The 21092-nt window shown below is 42.9% G+C and overlaps 1 protein-coding gene across 4 annotated transcripts in view; it reads right to left on the minus strand.

Moving 5' to 3' along the window:
- Btbd9 (BTB domain containing 9) overlaps positions 1–21092 on the minus strand; it is a 351427-nt gene that overhangs the window by 301110 nt on the left and 29225 nt on the right. For all 4 annotated transcript variants that reach the window (XM_021186356.2, XM_021186357.2, XM_021186361.2 and 1 more), the window contains exons 2-4: positions 6149–6360; positions 3326–3689; positions 1328–1592 (exon numbers count right to left, since the gene is read on the minus strand). In XM_021186356.2, the coding sequence (XP_021042015.1) occupies positions 1328–1592; positions 3326–3689; positions 6149–6333 (814 nt within the window). In that variant the 5' untranslated portion in view covers positions 6334–6360. The remainder of the gene's footprint in view (positions 1–1327; positions 1593–3325; positions 3690–6148; positions 6361–21092) is intronic.

Here is a 21092-nt window from a genome sequence, read left to right on the forward strand (position 1 = left end):
AAAAGAAATCTAGATCTGATAATTCAGGAAATAAGACCAGGCTGAGGTCATCTATTTAGGGCCCATCAGCATTTCAGGAATGTCCTGAACAGTAAGCCTCTCCAGAACTGACAAACATCAGAAACCCTCCAACCGAATAGCACAGAAGCAAGCTCAGCTTCTCTCAGGAGCACTGCTGCTCATTAACTCTGAGAATGTAGATGGTGCTGGGGCTCACCGGGTACTGTTCACTATCCTAAGATAACAGGCTCTTGGAATTTCTGGCTTCTTAATATAGAAAACCGTGGTAACATACACTAAACGTAATCCTCAGTTTTACATCCTGCTAGCACCAAGATCTTCCTTCCCGGAACCCAGTCAATACCTCTGTTATTCCCCACTGCTCAGCCATCACTCCACTGTATCTGTTGTGCAGATTAAATTCCCTCCTCACAGGTCTTCCTGAACCCAGTTTAATTCTTCCAGATCACCCAGGAGAGCACCACCATGGGATGATTGAGCAGAAGGCAAGAAACTCCTGTTAGCTGGAGTGGCACTGTGATTGGGTGAATGCCAGTTTGGAAGATGGGTGAGATTAAGAGAGATAGCTGAGTATCTGAGGGACCCTGAGTAAAGAGCTTGGTACACCCAGAAGGCTTATGCTGCCCCATAATAGAATGTCTGCATGCTAGTTTAAACCAGATCATAGAAATCTTTGAATGGTGATTCAAATCTCCTTCCAACACAATGACATAAAAAGCATTTTATAGGGCTGGAGAGATGGCTCAGTGGACCTCTTTCAGAGGTCCTAAGTTCAATTCTCAACAACCACATGGTGGCTGACAACAATCTGTAATGGGATCTGATGCCCTCCTTCTGGTGTACGAAGACTGAGCACTCATGTACATAAAATAAATAAATAAATCTTTTAAAAAGAAAGCATTTTGTAATTGTCAATTACTATTATTTCATTTGCAAGAAAAAATCAAAATACTGTTATTAACATCAGCCATTACTTATGTGTGCTACCTAAAGAATCTGATACACAGTATCTACCAGGGCTTGGTGGAGGAAGGAGGACATGACAAGCAACCTTTCAGGGAAGTGTCTAGGAACATTCTGAGGAGCATATAAAAGAATGTGTCCAGAATGACAGGAAATAGCTGTGCTGGGTCGGTGGCAGCTCATCCTGTTGGGACAGACGGCAGAGACAGACACCCACAGGAAGCAGAGCTCTGTGCTCTCGGCCCAGCATATATGCTTTGCAGACCTGCACCACAGCTCTGCAGCTAGAACTAGCGTACGATGCCAACAAAAGTCCTAGGTGAGGAGGGGAGCAGGTACTTACTGAGCATGCCTCTGTAGTTGAGGTCCATATCCCGGCTCTCCGACCGCACTTTGATGGCATCAAGAATAGCATCCGGAGACAAGAGTCCTGACGGCCTCACGACGTTCAGAAGCTCAGTGAGGCTCATTAGAGGTAAGCGCACAGCCTGCATGATTTCAGCATGATTCTCTTTTGCATTGTGCTTACACCAGTTTAACAAGGCTAAGAATATATCTTTCTCAGGAGCAGCAAACGAATCTCTTAAGACGATATTCAGGAGTGCTGTCTGCAAAGGGTAAAAAGGGACCATAAAAAGTCAGCGTGGAGCACACCCACATGCACAGCCAGTCAGCCTGACCGGACCACAGAAAGCAAGCCTTCCCTTGGCTTTCAGTCTTCCTAGCTTTTCCCTTCTCCACTTCCAGCTGTGTAATACAGCATTCAGAAAGCTGAAACAGGGGGATTACTGTAGGTCTCAGGTCAGCCTGGGCTACATACAGAGTGAGTTCTAGAAAACACAGGCTATTCAATTTTAAAAAGAAAAAGAACAGCACCCTTCATTCAGACTCAGGCATTCACTATATAAAGCAATGAGGTCTTTCCCACACATCTATACCTGTCTTTTTTTTGTTTTAAACAGATTTATCTTGTTAGTTTTTAAAATTACAATGCAGAGCAAGTGATGTTTGCAAACATTTTGTTCTTACTTGTAACACTCCTTTGCTCCACTTCACATGCCACTACCCTACACACACACACACTCACACACGCACACTCACACATACCTACCTTTTTTCTCAGTCTCCTTTCTTAAGATCTCCTCTTCCCTTTATATAACTCCCTTCCTAGCTCATGGCCTACCCCTACTGTGTTAGTTAACTTGTGTCAACACAAGCTATACAGTCTTCTGGAAGAGGGACTCCCAACTGAGGAAATGCCTCCATTAGATTGGCCTGTAAACACTCTGTGGAGGCATTTTCTTGATTAATGGCTGCTGTGAGAGGAGGCCCAGCACACTGAGGGCAGTGCACCCCTGTGCAGATGGGTCCTGGGTTTAACAAAAAAAGCCAAGCTGAGCGAGCCTTAGGGAGCCAGCCAGTGGCCAGCACTCCTCCAGGGCCTCGGCTTCGTTCCTGCCTGCACATTCCTTCCCAGACTCCCCCAGTGATGATGAGGGTAGCCTGAGAGCTGTCCGCTGATAGAAACCTTTTCCTCCCCAAGCTGCTTTTGGTCATGGTGTTTTATTAGAGCAATAGAAAACAAACTAAGATGGCCACGCCCTTACATTTGCATATTTCTGCACATATCCGTTATAAGAGCAACAAATGACATTTGTCTCTGAGGATGGCTTGTTTCACCTCCTGTGAGGATTTCCAGTTCGTCTGTCCTTACTGTTTCACTTCTCTCTGGCTGAGTGAACCCCACTGTGCTTATGCACCACATCAATTATGTGGCTGCTGACAGACCTTCAGACAGCTTCCATTTTTTAGCTACTGCAAACAGCGCAGCAATAAGCCTGTATGTGCAAGTATATCTCCTATGTTGACTTAAAGTCCTTTGGGTATATATGCAGGAGTGGGTATAGTTTGTAGCCATCCTTTATAAAACAGCAAGAACAAAGATGACAAACTACATGTGTGAGCACATGCATACATGTGTGTATTCTCTGGGAATATGTACATTTGTAAGTCAGTGAGATAAGCCTAGAATTAAAAGCCTTTTGTTTTACAGTAGTAGCACTGCACTGTCATGGTCTCAATCCTCAGATCTCCAGACTGACCTCCAGAGTAATGTTATATATACACACACATATATATTAAAAAGTATAGTTCACTCAAATCAAGATGCATATTGTTTTAAAGGAATATACACACACAAATGAGAGAGAGCTGTATGATCTAAAGCTCCAGCAGTCAGGGGCACGAGCTGGACCAGATGACTGCTTTGAAAGCAAGGGTTTTGATTCTTGGACCACTGTGGTATGGTCATTTAAGGACAAGAAGGCAGAGCAGAACACACCTTAGACAGGGAGAGGAAGCCATCGCTGGCCAGCACCTCCTGAGCATTTCTGTCCATGAACATGCAGCACATACACGTTAACTTGGGAAGCGAGTAGAGACTGGCAACATCAAAGGTCATACAGACATTCTGAATGTTCAGTATGGTGCAGAGATACTCAGAGGTAGAGTCCTCCAGTTCTGGAAATCCGTATTTGTGAGCCAGGCTCAGGAAGTCCAGCAGCACCTCCTCCTTCTCATCGGTGAGCGTCGCCCGCCCTGTGTAGATGTATCTGAGGAGCATCGTGAAGGCCTCTGCCGTGGTGTCTTGGAGAGGGATCTCTGCTTCGGGCTGCGACTCTCGCATCCCGCCATACAGTAATGCTCTGCACACCAAACAAGAAACACAGTTGGAAAAACCTCAAGCATGATTTGCTGCAAAATATATGAAACAACGGTTACCAACACTATACAGATATAAATCTGCTTAAAGATACGAAGATCCAGGTCCAGAAGTGCAAGTGCTTTTAAATGGTTCTTTAAAGGAAACAAGAAAATTATTTTAAAACCATTTTGAGGATTGGAAAGATGGCTCTGCTCTTCTAGAGGTCCTGAGTTCAATTCCCAACAACCACATGTTGGCTCACAGCCATCTGTAATGGGATCGGATGCCCTCTTCTAGCGTGTCTGAAGAAACCTACTGTGTACTCATGTAAATAAAATAGTTAAGTCGTTTTTAAAAACCATTTTGAATGAATACCACAAACAACTGAGCTAATGAGACAGTATGAGAATGCCAGAGCATACAGAAAGTTGGAAGGGATCTTCTGAGAGAACAATGACCTTAATATAAAGATATTGCCAGTGCATAAGCAGTTTACAAAGTAAACCCCGACATGGCACAAGGAGACAAACAAATGGAAGCTCTAACAGCTGCGCAACAATGAGAAAGTGGGTTCTGCCCTGCAGTGCTCTAAAAACTACGGAAGTGAGCCCCTCTGTTTTGGAAAGCAACTGAGTAATATACCTATTCAAATCTGAAACACACATACCCTTCAACTCAGTAACCATTCTTTTAAGACACGGCTAGAGAAAAACACAATTCCTTAGGGGTATAAAGGAATGAGTCCAGAAACCTTGGGGAAATCAGAACGTCATGATGGACATGGTTGAAACACTGTGTCCTGCGTAGGCTATGTATCATTGGGAAGATCAATGGAGATCAGTGGACTCTCTAGGAAAGCTCTGCCACGGCTTTCCCAGTAATGAGTAAAGGGGCTCGATGCTCTGTGAGGTCCCCTCTTGTACAGCTATCATGCCCTTGTGGGGAACTGACAGGCTCTAGGACAAGGCTCAGTCAGAACCCCAACTGCTGACAGTTAACTTTCCTTTGCACAAGAACAGGGTTCTAAAGGAGAATCTAAGAGCATTGGTGATCAAGTGGGTTTAGCCCAAGTGAGCCCCTAAATACCTCAAAGGATCAATATCCACAGAAGCAAAAAGGTCAGTAAGTGAGGGAATGTGTTTTGGTAGCTCAATACCATCTTCATGTTTCTGGAAATGTCTAGGTTTCTTTTAAAGAATACACTGATCACATCCACATGCAGGTCTTTTATCAAGAGAACATACAGTATTCAGAAACAATAAACATAAAGGTGAGAATTTCTATTATTAATTAAAGAAGGACCTTCAAAAGCACTTTCATACAAAAAGTAGGCAAAGGGAAAGGAAAGGCAGAGGGAGGACAGGCACCAGAACCTATGGCCAGGCCAAGGCCAGGCGCCATAGAAACCGGCCCTTAGGAGGGCTCCCGGCTCTGGCTGGTTTCTGAGCTTCCGGTTTCACCAATAGTATTTCATTTGTTCAGGAAGACAAGGTGTAAAAATGTTCATAGAACTATAGTAGTTCTAGCTACGGAGCACACACTGAGGGGGAGTGTGACACCGAGGTGTGCCTGCTCTGATGTCGCCCCTCCTTTCAAGGCCACATGCAGCTTTCACTGGAGGACATATGAAATATTCCCTGAGCCACAGGCATCCCAATTTCTCCAAGTGAAACTGTGACTCTATGTACCAACTTTCTTATTGTAAACAGACAAAGGCTTGGTAATGTCAGGTCAAAGATAAATGATCACATAGGTAAGAAGTCACTGGTGATCCCCACTTAGCAAACACTAGATGAAGTGTAGAGAAAAGGAGTTCTGTTTAATTTTTATAACCTGGAAAATTAAGGAGCTAACAAATAGCTGTCTGTAAGTGGGATTTTTTCATTCATTAAATATGCACTTGTGTATATATGTATGTATATATATGTATAATATTACATATATATTATATAACATAATATATGTTAGTTTTAGTTCTAATGTAACTCTGAAACAGTCTCAGTTAATCCTTGTTTCCTTGAGTGGATTCCCGCATGCCTGGGAGCTCTGTCAGCCACAGGTGCTGGCTGCAGTAATCCAAAGCCGAGACGCACGCATGTTCATTTACAGTCTGGAAAGCCAGCTCACCCACAACAAGAAGCCTACCCACCAGGAACTCAGTGCACACTCCCTCCATCTACTGTGCGCAGAAGGCAAAAGCAGCACACACAGCTGGAGGAAGGTCCTTCAGACATCACGCACAAAGAGTTAATTGGTGCTGTCTGTCCCAGACAGCCTTCTAAGCCCCTAAATTCTAGGCTGGTTCCTAAAGAGAGAGGAATTCTCAGGAAGTGACAAATCTAGACCCTGGATTCCACTTGGTACACTTGAGTCCCATATTTTTCATAGAAAACACCACTGCTTCCCACATGACTTAAATATAAACAATAATAATAATTATTATTATTACTATACACTTACCGAAAATATTGGCACCTCGCTGCTAAAATTACCCTGTGGGCAGGAAAGCGCTTCTTTTCCACAACAAACGTGACATCACCATATTCTTCACCAATCAACAAGGCACCAATATGCTCAGACAAAATGTGCACATGATCAATTTCCCCCACTGCAGTAAAGGGGCGAAGAGGGTGGCTGTTACTCATCCTGTGGAACAGATGATAGTCACTGGCCTGTCAGAGAAGGAGTGGGAGTTAGTGAGCAAGAGGAGCATGCGCACAAAACCACACATTCTATCAGCCACCCAAACTCTCCACCAAAGGCCATCAGTACTGATTACAGTTACTTTCTTTTTGAAACAATTTTTGATGTGTAGTCTAGACTGGCCTTAAAGTCTATGTATATCAGATTATCCTAGAACTCACGACCCTCCCACCTCAGCCCAAAGTGTCAAAGGTTGCTTTTTAATTAACCTGCTCATTCTAAGCAGCAGCTTAAGCTGTTCTCACTAACTCAAAGACCTTCATTGCCTCCTCACACTAGGAAAGGAAAAATGCCAGGATAGTCACAAATTAGCAGTGCTTGGGGCCATCACCATCTAGAAACATTGGCTCTTTGCCAAACAGCACCTCAAAGAAACGAAACCCAACGAGCAGAGAATACCTGCATCCAGCAGAGACTGGTTTAGCAAAGCTGGATACAGTATACCCCACCCCACATCCCCGGCAGCATCTTTCTGGCACAGATCTAGGCATAAATTATGAACAGTAAATTTAATATCTTTTCATGTAAGAGATTTTGATCTGAAGCTACCTTAAATAATTTACAAAAACGATCTTCTGTGGTCACAAAGGTAACTTACTTTATTAATAAAATTTTAGAGGAATGTCATAGCTCTCTTCCAAAATGAGCCCATCTGGCATAGTCTCTAGATTGCCACTTCACATCCTGGTGATGCTATACATGTCTAATCCAGCACTTTCAAGAGACCAAGGCAAGATTATGAGTTCGAGGCTAGCCTGAGCTATATGATAAGGCTTTTCTTTCATACTTGTGCCTCTAATGATCAGGTTGATGGTGATTGTTAGCATATCGTATTTTGAGGTACTTCTATAAAAATAATTGAAAATCAAGAGGTCAAGGTTCAATACATTCAAAAAGGAAGTTAAGGCCTTAGAAAGCTAGAACTGTTTGTAATCTTTTATTTGCAAGTGCAAAAGATGGAGGCCTGGCTTGTGAAATTTCAGAGGGAAGATTAAAGATTTTTCTCAGGGCCATTGCTAGTTTGATTGTGAAGATTTTGTGGTTCTGGTTAGCTGGGGCTGAAGAATCAGCCATGATTAACAAGATACCAAAACTACTAAAGTGAAAACTTTGCATTACTGGGACTATTGATGCTGGTTAGCTGGAGCTAAGAAATTAGCGGTGATAAGAAGAGAGCAGCATCATTGAGGGGACATCTTCTGGGAAGTGTTTTCTGAGAGCACAAAGAGGCTGTGTTCCAGAGATAGCCAAGGTTGTACCTCGTGCTGCAGAGGGACTTGATAATGTCATCCAGGGGGTACTGGTTTTGAAGGCATGAAGGAGTCATGCAGAGCAGCTGAGGCTCGGCACTGTGAGAGGCCATGGAAGGCCATTGGTGAAAGTGCAGCCTCAGTAGCAATTGATGGCCCAGGACTAAAGGGGTCATGCAAAGGAGTTGAGGCTTAGCACCATGAAAAGAGCCTATGAGAGGCTATTGTTAAAGCCAAGTTACAGTGGAAGACAGCAGCATTTTGGAGATGTCAGTACTATGAGATGACCACCAAGAACAGCAGCAGCAGTGGAGTATAGGCATCTGGAGCCTAGAAGACAACGTGTGTGCTACAAAGGGCAGGGCTGGAGAAGTGACCTAAGCCCTTGGAGGAAATTAGTGAGTTGGATCCCAGACATTGGATGGTTGGAGATTGATTTTTGCTTTTGATTGGACTGTGCCCTGATATTTTTCCCTCTCTAAAGAAGAAACTATTTTAGTGGAACCCACAGTTAAGAGACTTTTAATTGTAAAAAGACTTTTGATTTTAAAAGGTATTGGATATTTTAAAGGATTGAACTTTTAATATGTAAAGACTGTGGGACTTTTAAAGTTGTTTAGATCTTGGGGATGAATAAGAAAGTAAGGGTTGAGACTTACTAGTGATGTATTTGTGTGTCAAGTTGACAAGGGGTCAATTGTACTGGCTAGTTTTGTGTCAACTTGACACAGGCTGGAGTTATCACAGAGAAAGGAGCTTCAGTTGGGGAAGTGCCTCCATGAGGTCCAGCTGTGGGGCATTTTCTCAATTAGTGATCAAGAGGGAGAGGCCCCTTGTGGGTGGGACCATCTCTGGGCTGGTAGTCTTGGGTTCTATAAGAAAGCAAGCTGAGCAAGCCAGGGGAGGCAAGCCAGTAAAAGAACATCCCTCCATAGCCTCTGTCTGCATCAGCTCCTGCTTTTTGACCTGCTTTAGTTCCAGTCCCAACTTCCTTTGGTTATGAACAGCAGTATGGAAGTGTAAGCTGAATAAACCTTTTCCTCCCCAACTGCTTCTTGGTCATGATGTTTTGTCCAGGAATAGAAACCCTGACTAATACAGCAAGCATGCCTTTTTCAGATGTAATTCAGCCAATTCATGAGGGCTTTCACAAGCATTCAGGTCCTCTGGGGTAGGAGGTGGCTGGTGGCTCAGAGGTAGCCTCTGTATTGAGCCCAAGTAATCTGAGCCAGATATACCCTCTCCACTGGACCTCACTGTTTGCAACAATGTACTTTAATCAAGTTGAAAGGCTGAAGATCTCTCATCTTCAAATTTCTACACCCAGCGCTGTTATCAGCAAGATGTGTGAAAGCCTGTCTCCTGTGACTGTGGGGAAACCTTCATGAACCAAGTTCTTTAGCTGCTTGGTATCACATTAGCACTCCAACAGCAGGAGCCATGATGAAAGGGAAGAGGGTGGGTTGCGGGCAGGCAGGAGCACCTCCCCTGCTGCCCAAGGGTGGAAGTTTGCATGAGAATGGTCCCCAGAGGCTCCTGTGTGTGAATACTTGTCCCTGTTGGTAGAACTGTTTGGGAAGGATTAGGAGGTGTCCCTCAAGTTACAATTTGAGATGTGAGTTCTCAGCTGTTCCTCCAGCGTGTCTTCCCACCACCACCATAGGCTTACTCCTCTGCAATCACTGTCACACTACATGTTTTCCTTTATAAATTGCTTTGGTCATCGAGTTTTAGCACAGCAATGAAAAAGTTACTAATACACAAGGCAAACCCCCCTTCCTCAACTGCAGCTTCCATTTCAAAGAGTCAAACTCAACCATCTACAGTCATTTGTATGAGAAACACCAAATTCAGCTTAAAAGAACCAACTTAGAAGCATGAGCAACAATAGGAAATGTGGGCTGACACTTTAACACAGGAGTTGGGGCACTGTCTATAAAGGTCACATAGTAAATACTTTCGGCTTTGTGCACTACACAGCTTTGTCATACATATTTCAAGTCTGCTTTAGGAACTGAAAAGCAGCCATAGGGAATAAGTAAATAAATGAGCGAGTCTGTGGCTTAATACAGCTGTTTTTGTTTTTAATAAGATGGTGTCATTGCAAGAATTAGGACCTGAGTTCAATCCCAAAAACCCACATTAAAATGCAAGACACGGCTCAACACATGCTTGTAATCCCAGCCCTGGAAAGCAGAGATGGGTCCTTGGGGTTCATATTCAGTTCATACTCAGCTGCAAGCCATCAAGCAAATGGGGGGAGGGGGTAGACAGTGTTTGCGGACAAATTAATGCCCAAAGTTGTCCTCTGACTTCTACAAACAAAACAGAAATAACACATGAGTGCATATGTGTACACACACACACACACTCCTTTTTTTAAAAATGGGTTTGAACAATAAACCAGTGTGCCAAGTGCTTAACTAACATCTAACCTGATCAAGAACTCTAAACAAAGGATCAGACAGGGTGTGAGGTTTCTTTTCTTTTCCACTAGTTTATCCACTGATATTCAAAATAACCTGGTCACTTCCTATGTTGGCCAGAAAACCCTGAAAGCTACCAGATTGTGACTCCAAATCCTACTCCTCCCAGAAGTGCTCACATCATTCTGTTACTCCAAACCCAACAGACTATTGCACTGACAGTATGCACTGCATATGCCTCATGAACATCCTCTGATGGAATAGCTCTTAATATTTATCTAAGTCATGGCCAAGACTCAACCCCCTGCTAAATGACTCTGGCTGAACAATGACTGATTTTCAGTTAACTAGCTCAGTGGGATATTTACAATTCATCAGCTGACAAATCATGAACATTAATTCTGGATATGTAAATATCTGCCTTAATGGGTTCTCCAGATCTTCACTTCTCAATACATATAATTTCACTTTGCTAAATTTACATTTTAATTATGTTTTTCCAAGTGGAAACATAAAGTGAATAGTGCTAGATACAGAAAACAGCCACTTAGTGTGGAATAAACACAATTTTTATTGGCATATAGAAATAATTTTAATTAGACCAGTGATTCTCAACAAGCTTGCCATACACTGGAACCACACAGGAAGCTCAGAAAAATGAAAATAAGATGCTTGAGCCCTCTCCCATCAGAGTCTTACTTAATTAGCCTGTGATGGGGCCCAGGCACTGCAGTCACCACATTAAGTGATTCGAATGAGCAGTGTGGAGTAGCTGTGGGTTCATGCTATGGTTTGAATGTGGTTTGTCTTCCAAACGTCCATCTGATGAAGGCTTGATCAATCAGATCACAGAACCAACACATGATAGACTCAGGAGGTGGCAAGTCACCTTCAAGAGGTGAGTCAGCCCAATGGGAAGTTTGTGAGGTCACTGAAGACTGAGCAGTCCTCAAGAGTGGAAGCCACAACAAGCATGGGTCCACTAAGCTCTCAGGCTTCATGCTTCAAGATCTCTTTTCTTCCTCCTCTGTGTGTTCCCAACATTTAAGAGCATCTTGCCACATGAGGTCCTGAGCCAACGGCAGGATCCTGCTCTTGAACTTCCAATATTATAAGCTAAATAGACCTCTTTACTTCAGACATTTCATTATAGGTATGCAAAGCTAATACATTTCACATTCTCTAAGCACACAAGTTTAAAAGCAAAATATATCCATAAGAATACCAGGTTCCGTCCTAGGTTTAGATCGATGTGGTAAAATACCATGAGCCTAAGCAAGCGGAGGAGAAGCGGGTTTACTTCACCTCACAAAGTATGGTAGACATCAAGTGCATAAGAAGGAAGTCAGTGCCAAAGCTGAGACCGAGACCTTGGAGAACCCCTGCTTACTGGCTTCTCAGGCCTCCCTCTTATTATACCACCTCGGACCCTGCCTAGGAGCAGCACAACCTTCAGTGGGCTGGGCTATCCCACATCAATCATCAATCAAGAAAATGCCCTCCATACAGACTTGTCTACAGGCCCAGGGGATGGGAGCATTTTCTCTCCCGCGGAGCCCCTGTGTCTAGCTGTGTCAAGCGGACAAACAACTAACAAGGACAAATTCTACTTTGATATTATTGCAAAGTGACAAACAATGCTAACAAAGTTATCAGACTGCTTAAGTGTATATGTAGAACACTAAGCGTTATCAGTAAGCTAGCTTATTTCCATGTACGTGCTCCACATGTATTTTCTTTTTAAAGGCCTACTGTAAAAATTACACATCAGTATTTCTAAGTCACTCATTTTCACTTAATAATAAAGCTAGAAGAAGAGATGGCTAAAGCTCATGGGACTGAGAGCTGACACATTTCACCTTTCCACACTGAGCTGCAGTAACCTCAGAACTTGATAATCGGACATCATTTCACACGCATGATGGGGGTAGAGAGTATATGTGCAAGATGCAGGCATACAGATGATTATTTTCTCAAGTAACATTTTATAACTCTGCCACTCTGCCTGTTAATGCTTATTTTGCCCGGTCCTATAAAATCCAGACTCTTCAGCTATAAAACAATAGATTGTGTACTGTGAAAAGATGGAAGGGAGCCATTGGGAAGAGAAGAGGACAATACAGGGGAACAGGAGAAAGAACATATGTTAACCACAGCAAAGTATAAAGATGCCATAATGAAGCCTCTTACTGTATGCTAACTAAAACAAACTGAGAAAATTAAGACTATTAAGAGTGAGAAGATAGGAAGTTTTGAAGCGTTTGTACAAGTATGCATCATTATCAGGGTGAACAGTCCTTCAGATGGCTGACTTAGGCTCCTTTCCTGTCCCTATACACAAACATCATCTTCCTTATGTTAAAAACATGAAATGTGGGGGGCTAGAGAGACAGCTCAGCTGTTGAAAGCACTGACTGCTCTTCCAGAAGACCCAGGTTCAATTCCCAGCACCCATGAGGCCGCTCCCAACTGTAACTCCAGTTCCAGTAGATCTGGTATCTCCACAGGAATACATGGAAACAAAACATCAATGAACATAAAACTAAACAAATCTTTAAAAGAACATGGAATTTGGAGGCAGAGGCAGGTGAATTTCTGAGTTTGAGGCCAGCCTGGTCTACAGGGTGAGTTCCAGGACAGCCAGGGCTACACAGAGAAACCCTGTCTCAAAAAACCGAAAATAAAAAAAAGAACATGGAATTCATTTCTCCTCCCATAAAGTCTGGAGTTAAAATCACTTTAACCACCAAAAACAAGCTTCTAGGCCTAAGCCTTTAGGAGGTCTGACAGATCTACGTTTGTGCTTTGGAGCCTGAGCTGCCCAGGCTGTGTGGACAATCCAGATGGAAAGCAAGAGGCCCTGAGATTACAAGTTGAATAATGAACCCAGTGGAGACGAAAGTCAAGATCCAAGCACACATTCCCAGTCGAGTCGTTCCTCCCTGCTCGGTCATCCATAGGCTGGATATTAGAAGGATGCTCCAACTCCAGCAGGTACCAAGTGATCCAGACACAAGCTGGGCCCTGTTTAAATCCTACCCACAGAATTAGAGTAAATGTATAAATGGCTATCTATTTAACCCATTACCTTTTAGAGCACTCTGTTGCCTAGCAATATATGAGAGTTGGTGTTTCCTTAGCTCTAATGAACACTAAGCAAAATGGCAGGGTACAAAAAAACAACATATAAAAATCAATAGGTTTGTTATATGCTGATAATAAAATTGTCAAGCTAGACTAAGGAACCTTGGTTTTCATGGTTGCCTCAGCCTGTGACAGTGAGAGAGACCCTGTCAGCCTGACGGGATCTAAAGTCACAAGCAGGCAAGCTCCCATGGCATGTCCTTGGAGGATTATTGAGACTAGATTATTTGAGGTGACAAGGCACATCCTAAATGTAGGTGATTCCATTCCTTGGACTGGAGTCCCAATAGACTAACTAGGAATAATCGGAATAAAAAGGAAGAAGAAAGCCCTGCGGCACAGCGCCCAGTGGCAGCGGGCGGCAGCATTCCTCACTCTCTGCTGCCTGACTATGGGCGCAGTGTGACTAGCTGCCTTTCCTGCCACCACAGCCCCCTGCTTGATGAACTATCTCCCCAAATTAAACCTCCTTTGAAACTGTGAAAGTGCTGGCAGAAAGGAGGTGAAACACTTCGAGAGGTAAGCATAAACAAAGACCATTTGAAAAAGACTCCAATAGCAAAGACGATAACCCTGAGAAGTGACAGATGAGAATGCATGTAGTTTCTGCACATTAAAGAAAATAATGAGCAAAGTACAAAGGCAGCCATGGGATGGTGGGAAAGCTTTACAGTATACAGTATATAGTCAACAGAGGAAATATCTAGAAATTACCAATAATTCGAACTCAAAAACAAAAAAACACAAATCGGCCAATTAGTAAACAAGCTAATGAAATGAACAGACAACTCTCACAAGAAATACAAATGGCCAATAAATATTTGGAAGTGCTCAATATCTTAGGCATCAGGGCAATGCAAATTCAATCTATACTGAGACTCTACCTTACCCCAGTTGGAAACGCTATTGGAGAGATAGATTAATGGTTAAAATTTGCAGCATTGCCGGGTGTGGTGGAGCACGCCTTTAATCCCAGCACTCGGGAGGCAGAGGCAGGCGGATTTGCCAGCCTGGTCTACAAAGTGAGTTCCAGGACAGCCAGGGCTATACAGAGAAAAACCATGTCTCGAAAAACCAAAAAAAAAAACCAAAAAAACAAACAAACAAAAAAAAAAAACTTGCAGCATTAAAAAAAAAAAAAAAAAAAAACTTGCAGCATTCTTGCAGAGGACCAGAACCCAAGTTGGGCAGCTTACAACCAATCGGAACTCTAGCTTCAAGAGTTTCAATGCCCTCCCAAGACACAGATATTCACTTATGTGTACATATCTACATACAGACACACACACACACACACATGATCTAAAGTTAAATAAATCTTTCGTAAATATTCTACTATTTAAGCATTGTATCAGGGATCCCCACCATCACTCCTGGGCTCAATGATTTATTAGGAGGACTCATGTGGTTTATTCCATAGTCAATATATTCACTGCTGTGTTCTACCGCAGTAAAAGTGCACAAAGAAAAATCAGCAGGAGCTAGAGAGATGGCTCCTCAATAAACAGCACTTGCTCCTCCAGTGTTCCCAGGGACCACTACATAGCAGCTCACACCACCCATAACTCCAGTTCCAAGGGATCTGAGAGGCTCCTCTGGCCTCCATGGGTATCAGGCATGCACACAGTGTACACACATACATGCCAGCAAAACACTCATGCACATAAAATAAACCTTTTTATTTTTAATTTATTTATTTATTTTTGGTTTTTCGAGACAGGGTTTCTCTTTATAGCTCTGGCTGTCCTGGAGCTCACTTTGTAGACCAGGCTGGCCCCGAACTCAGAAATCCGCCTGCCTCTGCCTCCCGAGTGCTGGGATTAAAGGAGTGCGCCACCACGCCAGCTTAAATAAACCTTTTTAAAAGAAAGAAAAACTACCAGAGAGAAAAGGTCTCATGGGGCAAAGCCTATAGAAACGCAGGCATGAGCCCCCTAGATCCTAGAGCACTGTGCTGAACTCCCCCAGGGCTGTGACAACACAGATAAAAAGTTTCCATCCAGGAAAGCTTGTTAGAAACTCAATGCCCAGAGCGCTTGGTGGGAGCTAGCCACACGGGTAGCTCTGGCTGAAGCGATGTAAACTCCCGAGTTTGAGAAGAGAGCAGCTGAAACAGCTGTTCAGTTTATACACAGTTGACGCCAATCTAAACCGCCAGGTGCTGGGCAAGGCCAGCCGAGCAAGCACATTCTCCCAAGCTGTTCAGTTCTGCTCTGCTCACTCTTTGCAGAGCTTTGGAAATAACGGAGGACTTAATGATCTCAGCAAAGACACTGAAAATAAAGTCAACCTACTATCTGATAGGCAATCTACTTAATCTTAGAGTTAAAGAAATGGATACTAAAAACAGCCACCAAGGCTATCCAAATGTATCCCCAACCTCCAGCCTCCCCCACACAGGGCCAAACAATATTAGGGACAGGCTTCTTCACAATTTCAAGATTCAGATCATTCTGAAGATATCTAATTCTATCCTCATGTGTGAGAGAAAGGCAGTTTTCTGCCAGTTGTGGCAGCACACGCTTTAGGGTATGCTGGAGGATCCTTAGAAAAAGTCCTTTTCTAATTTTATCTTATGAAATCAATATAACCTTGACACGAAGACATTACCGCATCTATACATTCAATCAAGGTTAATGTAAAAATCCTCACCAAAAAAAAAAAAAAAATACTGGAAACGATGAAGAAAAGGACTCAAAACAAAGTGGATGAATTACAACAACAGATAAAAACAAAAAATATTCACATAATAAACACTAAAATAAGTTTGACAACAGCCAGTACGGACTTTTTACATTTCTGACTATTTATATATTGAGCGCATGTGCACTTGTTGCAGAGTCCCTTGGAAGCTAGAGATTCTGGATCCCTAGAGTTGGAGTTACAGGAAGTTGTGAGCTGCCTAATGAGAGTGCTGGAAACTCAACTCAGGTCCTCTTCAAGAGCAGTGAACACTTAGTCCTTGAGCCCTCTCTACAGCCCCATAGTTACAAAGTTGATAATAAAAGTTTTAATTGGGGAATGGAGAGATTGGCTCAGCAGTTAAGAGCACTGACTGCTCTTCTAGAGGTCCTGAGTTCAATTCCCAGCAACCTCACAGTGGCTCACAACCATCTGTAATGGAATCTGATGCCCTCTTCTGGGATGTCCACATATATGCAAGAAGGATTTTATCTAAAACAATCCTACTTCTTTGTATGCAGACATATTTTAATTATTTAGTTGTTAACATTACAAAACTACTTGGCTGATATATGAATTAAATTTGCCACAACCAGCCCTATCTGATTTGGTGACTAAGACAGAAATGGTAAATACAAGGACTCTCTCTTACAACTAAAATTTAAACCATGCATGGTGGCACTCCCTTAATGCCAGCACTTAGTATAGGCAGAAGATCAGAAATCCAAGGTCAAGATCAGCTAGAAAGAGTCTGAAGTCAATCCACATGGCAATAGGGAACACTGGTGAGAAGTAGCTCCGCCCTGGGGACTGTCTCTGTCTCACATCCCAACTGCAGACCAGCCCTAGGAAACTCTCCCAGGCTGAAGGCAGCCCTCCTCAGACACAATAGGACCTGACTTCCTCCTGGTTACCATCCTAGAGCTGGAAAGAAGGGATTCCTTCCTTCCTCCCTCCTTCCCCTCAGGGTGGTAGAAAGGTGGGCCAACAAGGGCTTGGTGTGTGGGCGGACAGAAATGGCTCAACTAGGAAATGTACCTTCCACAGTAACTTATTCAAATACTGTGAGGTCCTGGACCCTAGTGTTGACTTTCATTGCTTCCAAAGTATCAGGAATCAAAATATGGCTAGTCAGCAGTACTAAATACCAATGGCTACTGCCTGTTTGATATGCAGTAAGAAGCCCACACCCATTTTTTCTCACTAAAATAATAAACAGCCGCCCATCAGTGAAGTGAGAGTGCCAGATGCAGCTCCAACAGTGTTCTAAATGCCTCAAAGAGAAGAAAAGGGAGTTGACCTAAATATCCATGTCCTTACTTAAAGCATACTTCAAGCAATGGTTTACAAGCTTTAGGTTAAGGCTAGTCTGAGTTTTATAATTAAGCCTATTTCTCCAGTATTTCATGACGAAACAGTCAAAGTGTTTCATTCCACAAGGTGGAGACGCCGAGTCCTTGAGCCTGTGTGGGTCTCCCATGGGACACCCTCTCTGCCCTCCGTATTTCCTGACTCAAAGGACTTTATGAGGAAAAAGACCTTCTGCTCTCTAATTGCAAAATATAAATGATCTTTCTCTGGGGGAAGGAGACGACATTTACAAGCATATGGCTTAGCAATTTCTTTCTGCTCTTGGTACCCATGTGGTGTGTAATTTGAAGTAGCATCCCTTAAACTTTAAATTAATAGCACTCAGGAAGTCAACTCTACCCTGTCTGCATTAAACACTCTCACCGAGGAAGGACCCTGCTCTACCTCCTCACGGGAAGAACACCTGCTTCTGAGGCATGCTCCTCTTGTCACTAAGTCTGAAGACAACAGCCACTCTAGAGGTGTAACCTTCATCCTCATAGTCTGAAAGGAACAGTGAAGAGCAAAATGAGGCATGGGGCTCACCTTACAAGAGCAAAGACTGAATCCACACCCAGGCTACTTCCAAAAGCCATGGTATTCCACAACTGTGTATGTTTGTGAATACCCACAGACATAAGTCAGCCTTAATGGACTGCTTAACAAAACTCTTTGACAAGGTTATTTATTGAGCATGTGCATATCTCCACTTATTAATTATCACATTGATCCTCCACCTCTCTGCCAAGGGGAACACGAGTTTCTGAATCTGTACATCACTCACAGAAGGCTCACTGAGCTCTCTTTATAGCACAGCACCAGTGCTGGGGAACAGAAACATGCTCCATCCAGACCAGGTAAAATCTGCCTAGTTAGGAAGAATAAAAAGCCATTTTCATGGCATCTTTAGGTGGGTCACACATACCTCTGACTTACTAATATGGGGGAAGACTACTCATATTTGAACTGCAATGTAAAGCCTAGATTAGGGATACTGTTAATACACGTCTGCACCAACATATACTATAGGGTTAACTAAAACATCTATAGCAAAGGTAAGCCCAGAGAACATTCTAATAAAAATTAGAGTAGGAGAGTCAACTCCGCTTCCACTGAGGAGCATGTCCTTCCACATCTGTAGAGAATTCCAGCTCTAGAGAATTCTCTGTAGAGAAGTCACACACATTCAAGAGCAGCAGCTGGGCAACAGTGCTAAACACTGTATAGCAGCCAGACTCGAGAGAGGTAGCCAGACTGCTCTACACACTGCAGCAGGATGCTATTATAGGTTTAAGAATGCAACACTCACGGCCCCTCAATGCCTTGTTCCTAGTAAGCTGCAAACACACAGACACACACACATACACACACATATGAGAGACTAAACAATGCCCATTAGTTATGTGTGTGTGTGTGTACACACAACTTCATTTACACACACACATATATATGCATATGTGTGTATATATATATATTTTTGTTTTGTTTTGTTTTGTTTGTTTGTTTTATTTTTTGTTTTTCGAGACAGCATTTCTCTAACAGCTCTGGCATTCCTGGAACTCACTCTGTAGACCAGGCTGGCCTTGGACTCACAGACATTCACCTGCCTCCTGAGTGTAAGGGTTAAAGGCATGCAAGCACCACTTCCTGAGTTGCCAATATTGTTTTTGGTCAGGATCTAAGAGGGGCCTTGACCCATCTTGTGAACAATGTGCTTCTAAACTAGCAAATGCTCCAGACTCCTTCTAGCAATGATAACTAATTCTGTGGTAGTGAGCAAGGCTGCAGCTTTATTATCCCAGCACAAGATAGCTAAGATACTCAAGGCAAAAAAAAAAAAAAAGGGCCCAGCTCACAACTTACACCAGCCTCTAATTAAAACAATCCAAAGGCCAAAAACCACACAGCAACCAAGGCCAGTCTGAGCCAAGTGAGCGCCAGTGGGCCAGAGGAGCTGCACTCTACCGTGCTGTACTGTAAGTGCCCTCTCCCCCACAGTGGAAAAACCTGCTCCTCCTCTCTTCCTGACAAAGGGCCTTCTTCAGCCTCTGTAGAAAAGGGGGAAGGAACAAAATGGATCATACTTTATCCTAAGTTCTGAGTATTTACCCAATACCGGCTCACCCAGCCACCAACCTCCCTCAGTCTCTCGCTCATGCTTGCTCCTCCTGTGACCTCTAATGGGACAGTTCCTCTCCTGCCCTCCAGATGGGTGACATTGATGAGTGAAGTCACAAACTCTAAGAAGAGGTTATCATTCATATGTCTCAGAATTTACATCATTACCTTTTCCTGGACTTTAGCCTTATTGGTCCTGAGCCCACTGACCACTGTAAAACAGCAGAAACACATAGATAGGCCTCTAAAGCCACAGACAATGAGTCCATCACGAGTGACATAGAGGTTATCACTTATAATAATATTTTCAAACACAAGACAAGGTATTTCTATTTAATTTCTTCACTGGCAAATTATGAGGCTATAACATTACTGCGTAGATTTGAATTCTACAGTTTTCTAATTAATAAAGGTTATTACAGCATGAACTCCCATTAAAGCGGTGGACTCATCAACTGCTGCAGCCTAATTGCTTTGTAGCAAAGCCTCTGTGAACATCCGCATGATTGTATGTGGAAAGGAAATTGCCTTTTCATTTACACAAGACTAGAAAAATGATCTTCAGTGCAGAGTTTGGCTATAGTTTGTTATACCCCAATATCATGACTATTTTCTGTAAAATTAGAAAATAGATTCACATTTCAGTTAATCTAAATACCATGACTATTTTCTGTAAAATTATAAAATAGATTAACATTTCAGTTAATCTATAAGCCTGATTTATAAGTTTATGTACTCTATTCTCTGACAGAATTTAATAAAAGAAATGTTGACTCTATACACTAGTCTGTCTGTCCTTCTTTCCCTTCATACTAATCTTGATAGTTTTATAAACCTTGTCTTCATTCTAACTCCAACCTAGCACTTCCCACTGTAATGAAAAGAATCCATAAATGTCGTCTAAACTATGCCACCGAAACCACAGATAACACTAACTCAGCAAAGAACTCTCCCCAAACCCAAGGCAAGGGTGTGTGCTTCTAAATATGGAAACAGACGGGCCTAACTCAAGGTTCAACTTTTATCCTAGAAACAGAAAACCCTTAAGCAAAGAAAGTTTCAGTCTAAAGCTTCCTATAGCCCACTAGGAAAATGGATTTTTTTTTTCTATAAAATTGTCACCCTTTAATGTTTTAAACTTGATCTTACCTGTCTTAGTCAGGGTTTCTATTCCTGCACAAACATCATGACCAAGAAGCAAGTTGGGGAGGAAAGGGTTTATTCAGCTTACACTTCCATACTGCTGTTCATCACCAAGGAGATCAGGACTGGAACTCACGGAGGTCAGGGAGCAGGAGGCGATGCAGAGGACATGGAGGGATGTTCCTTACTGCCTTGCTCAGCATGCTCTCTTATAGAACCAAGACTACCAGCCCAGAGATGGTCCCACCCACAAGGGGCCTTTCCCCCTTGATCACTAATTGAGAAAATGCCTTACAGTTGGATCTCATGGAGGCATTTCCTCAACTGAAGCTCCTTTCTCTGTGATAACTCCAGCTGTGTCACGTTGACACAAAACTAGCCAGGACATCACCCCAAATTCCCACAACCCCCATGAATAAACAAGCATGTAACCTATCCTCTTCTGTGTACATGCAGCCTTCACTTACACTGTGGGAGAATTAAAAAAAAAAAAAAAAGACCATAAAAAGTGAGAATAATGTATTTGTCTTCTGTTTTAGAACAATAACAAAAAAGTGAAGGATATTTTGTATTCTGTGCACCAACACC

The sequence above is a fragment of the Mus caroli genome, chromosome 17, assembly GCF_900094665.2.
Source record: "Mus caroli chromosome 17, CAROLI_EIJ_v1.1, whole genome shotgun sequence".
Classification (NCBI taxonomy): Eukaryota; Metazoa; Chordata; class Mammalia; order Rodentia; family Muridae; genus Mus; species Mus caroli.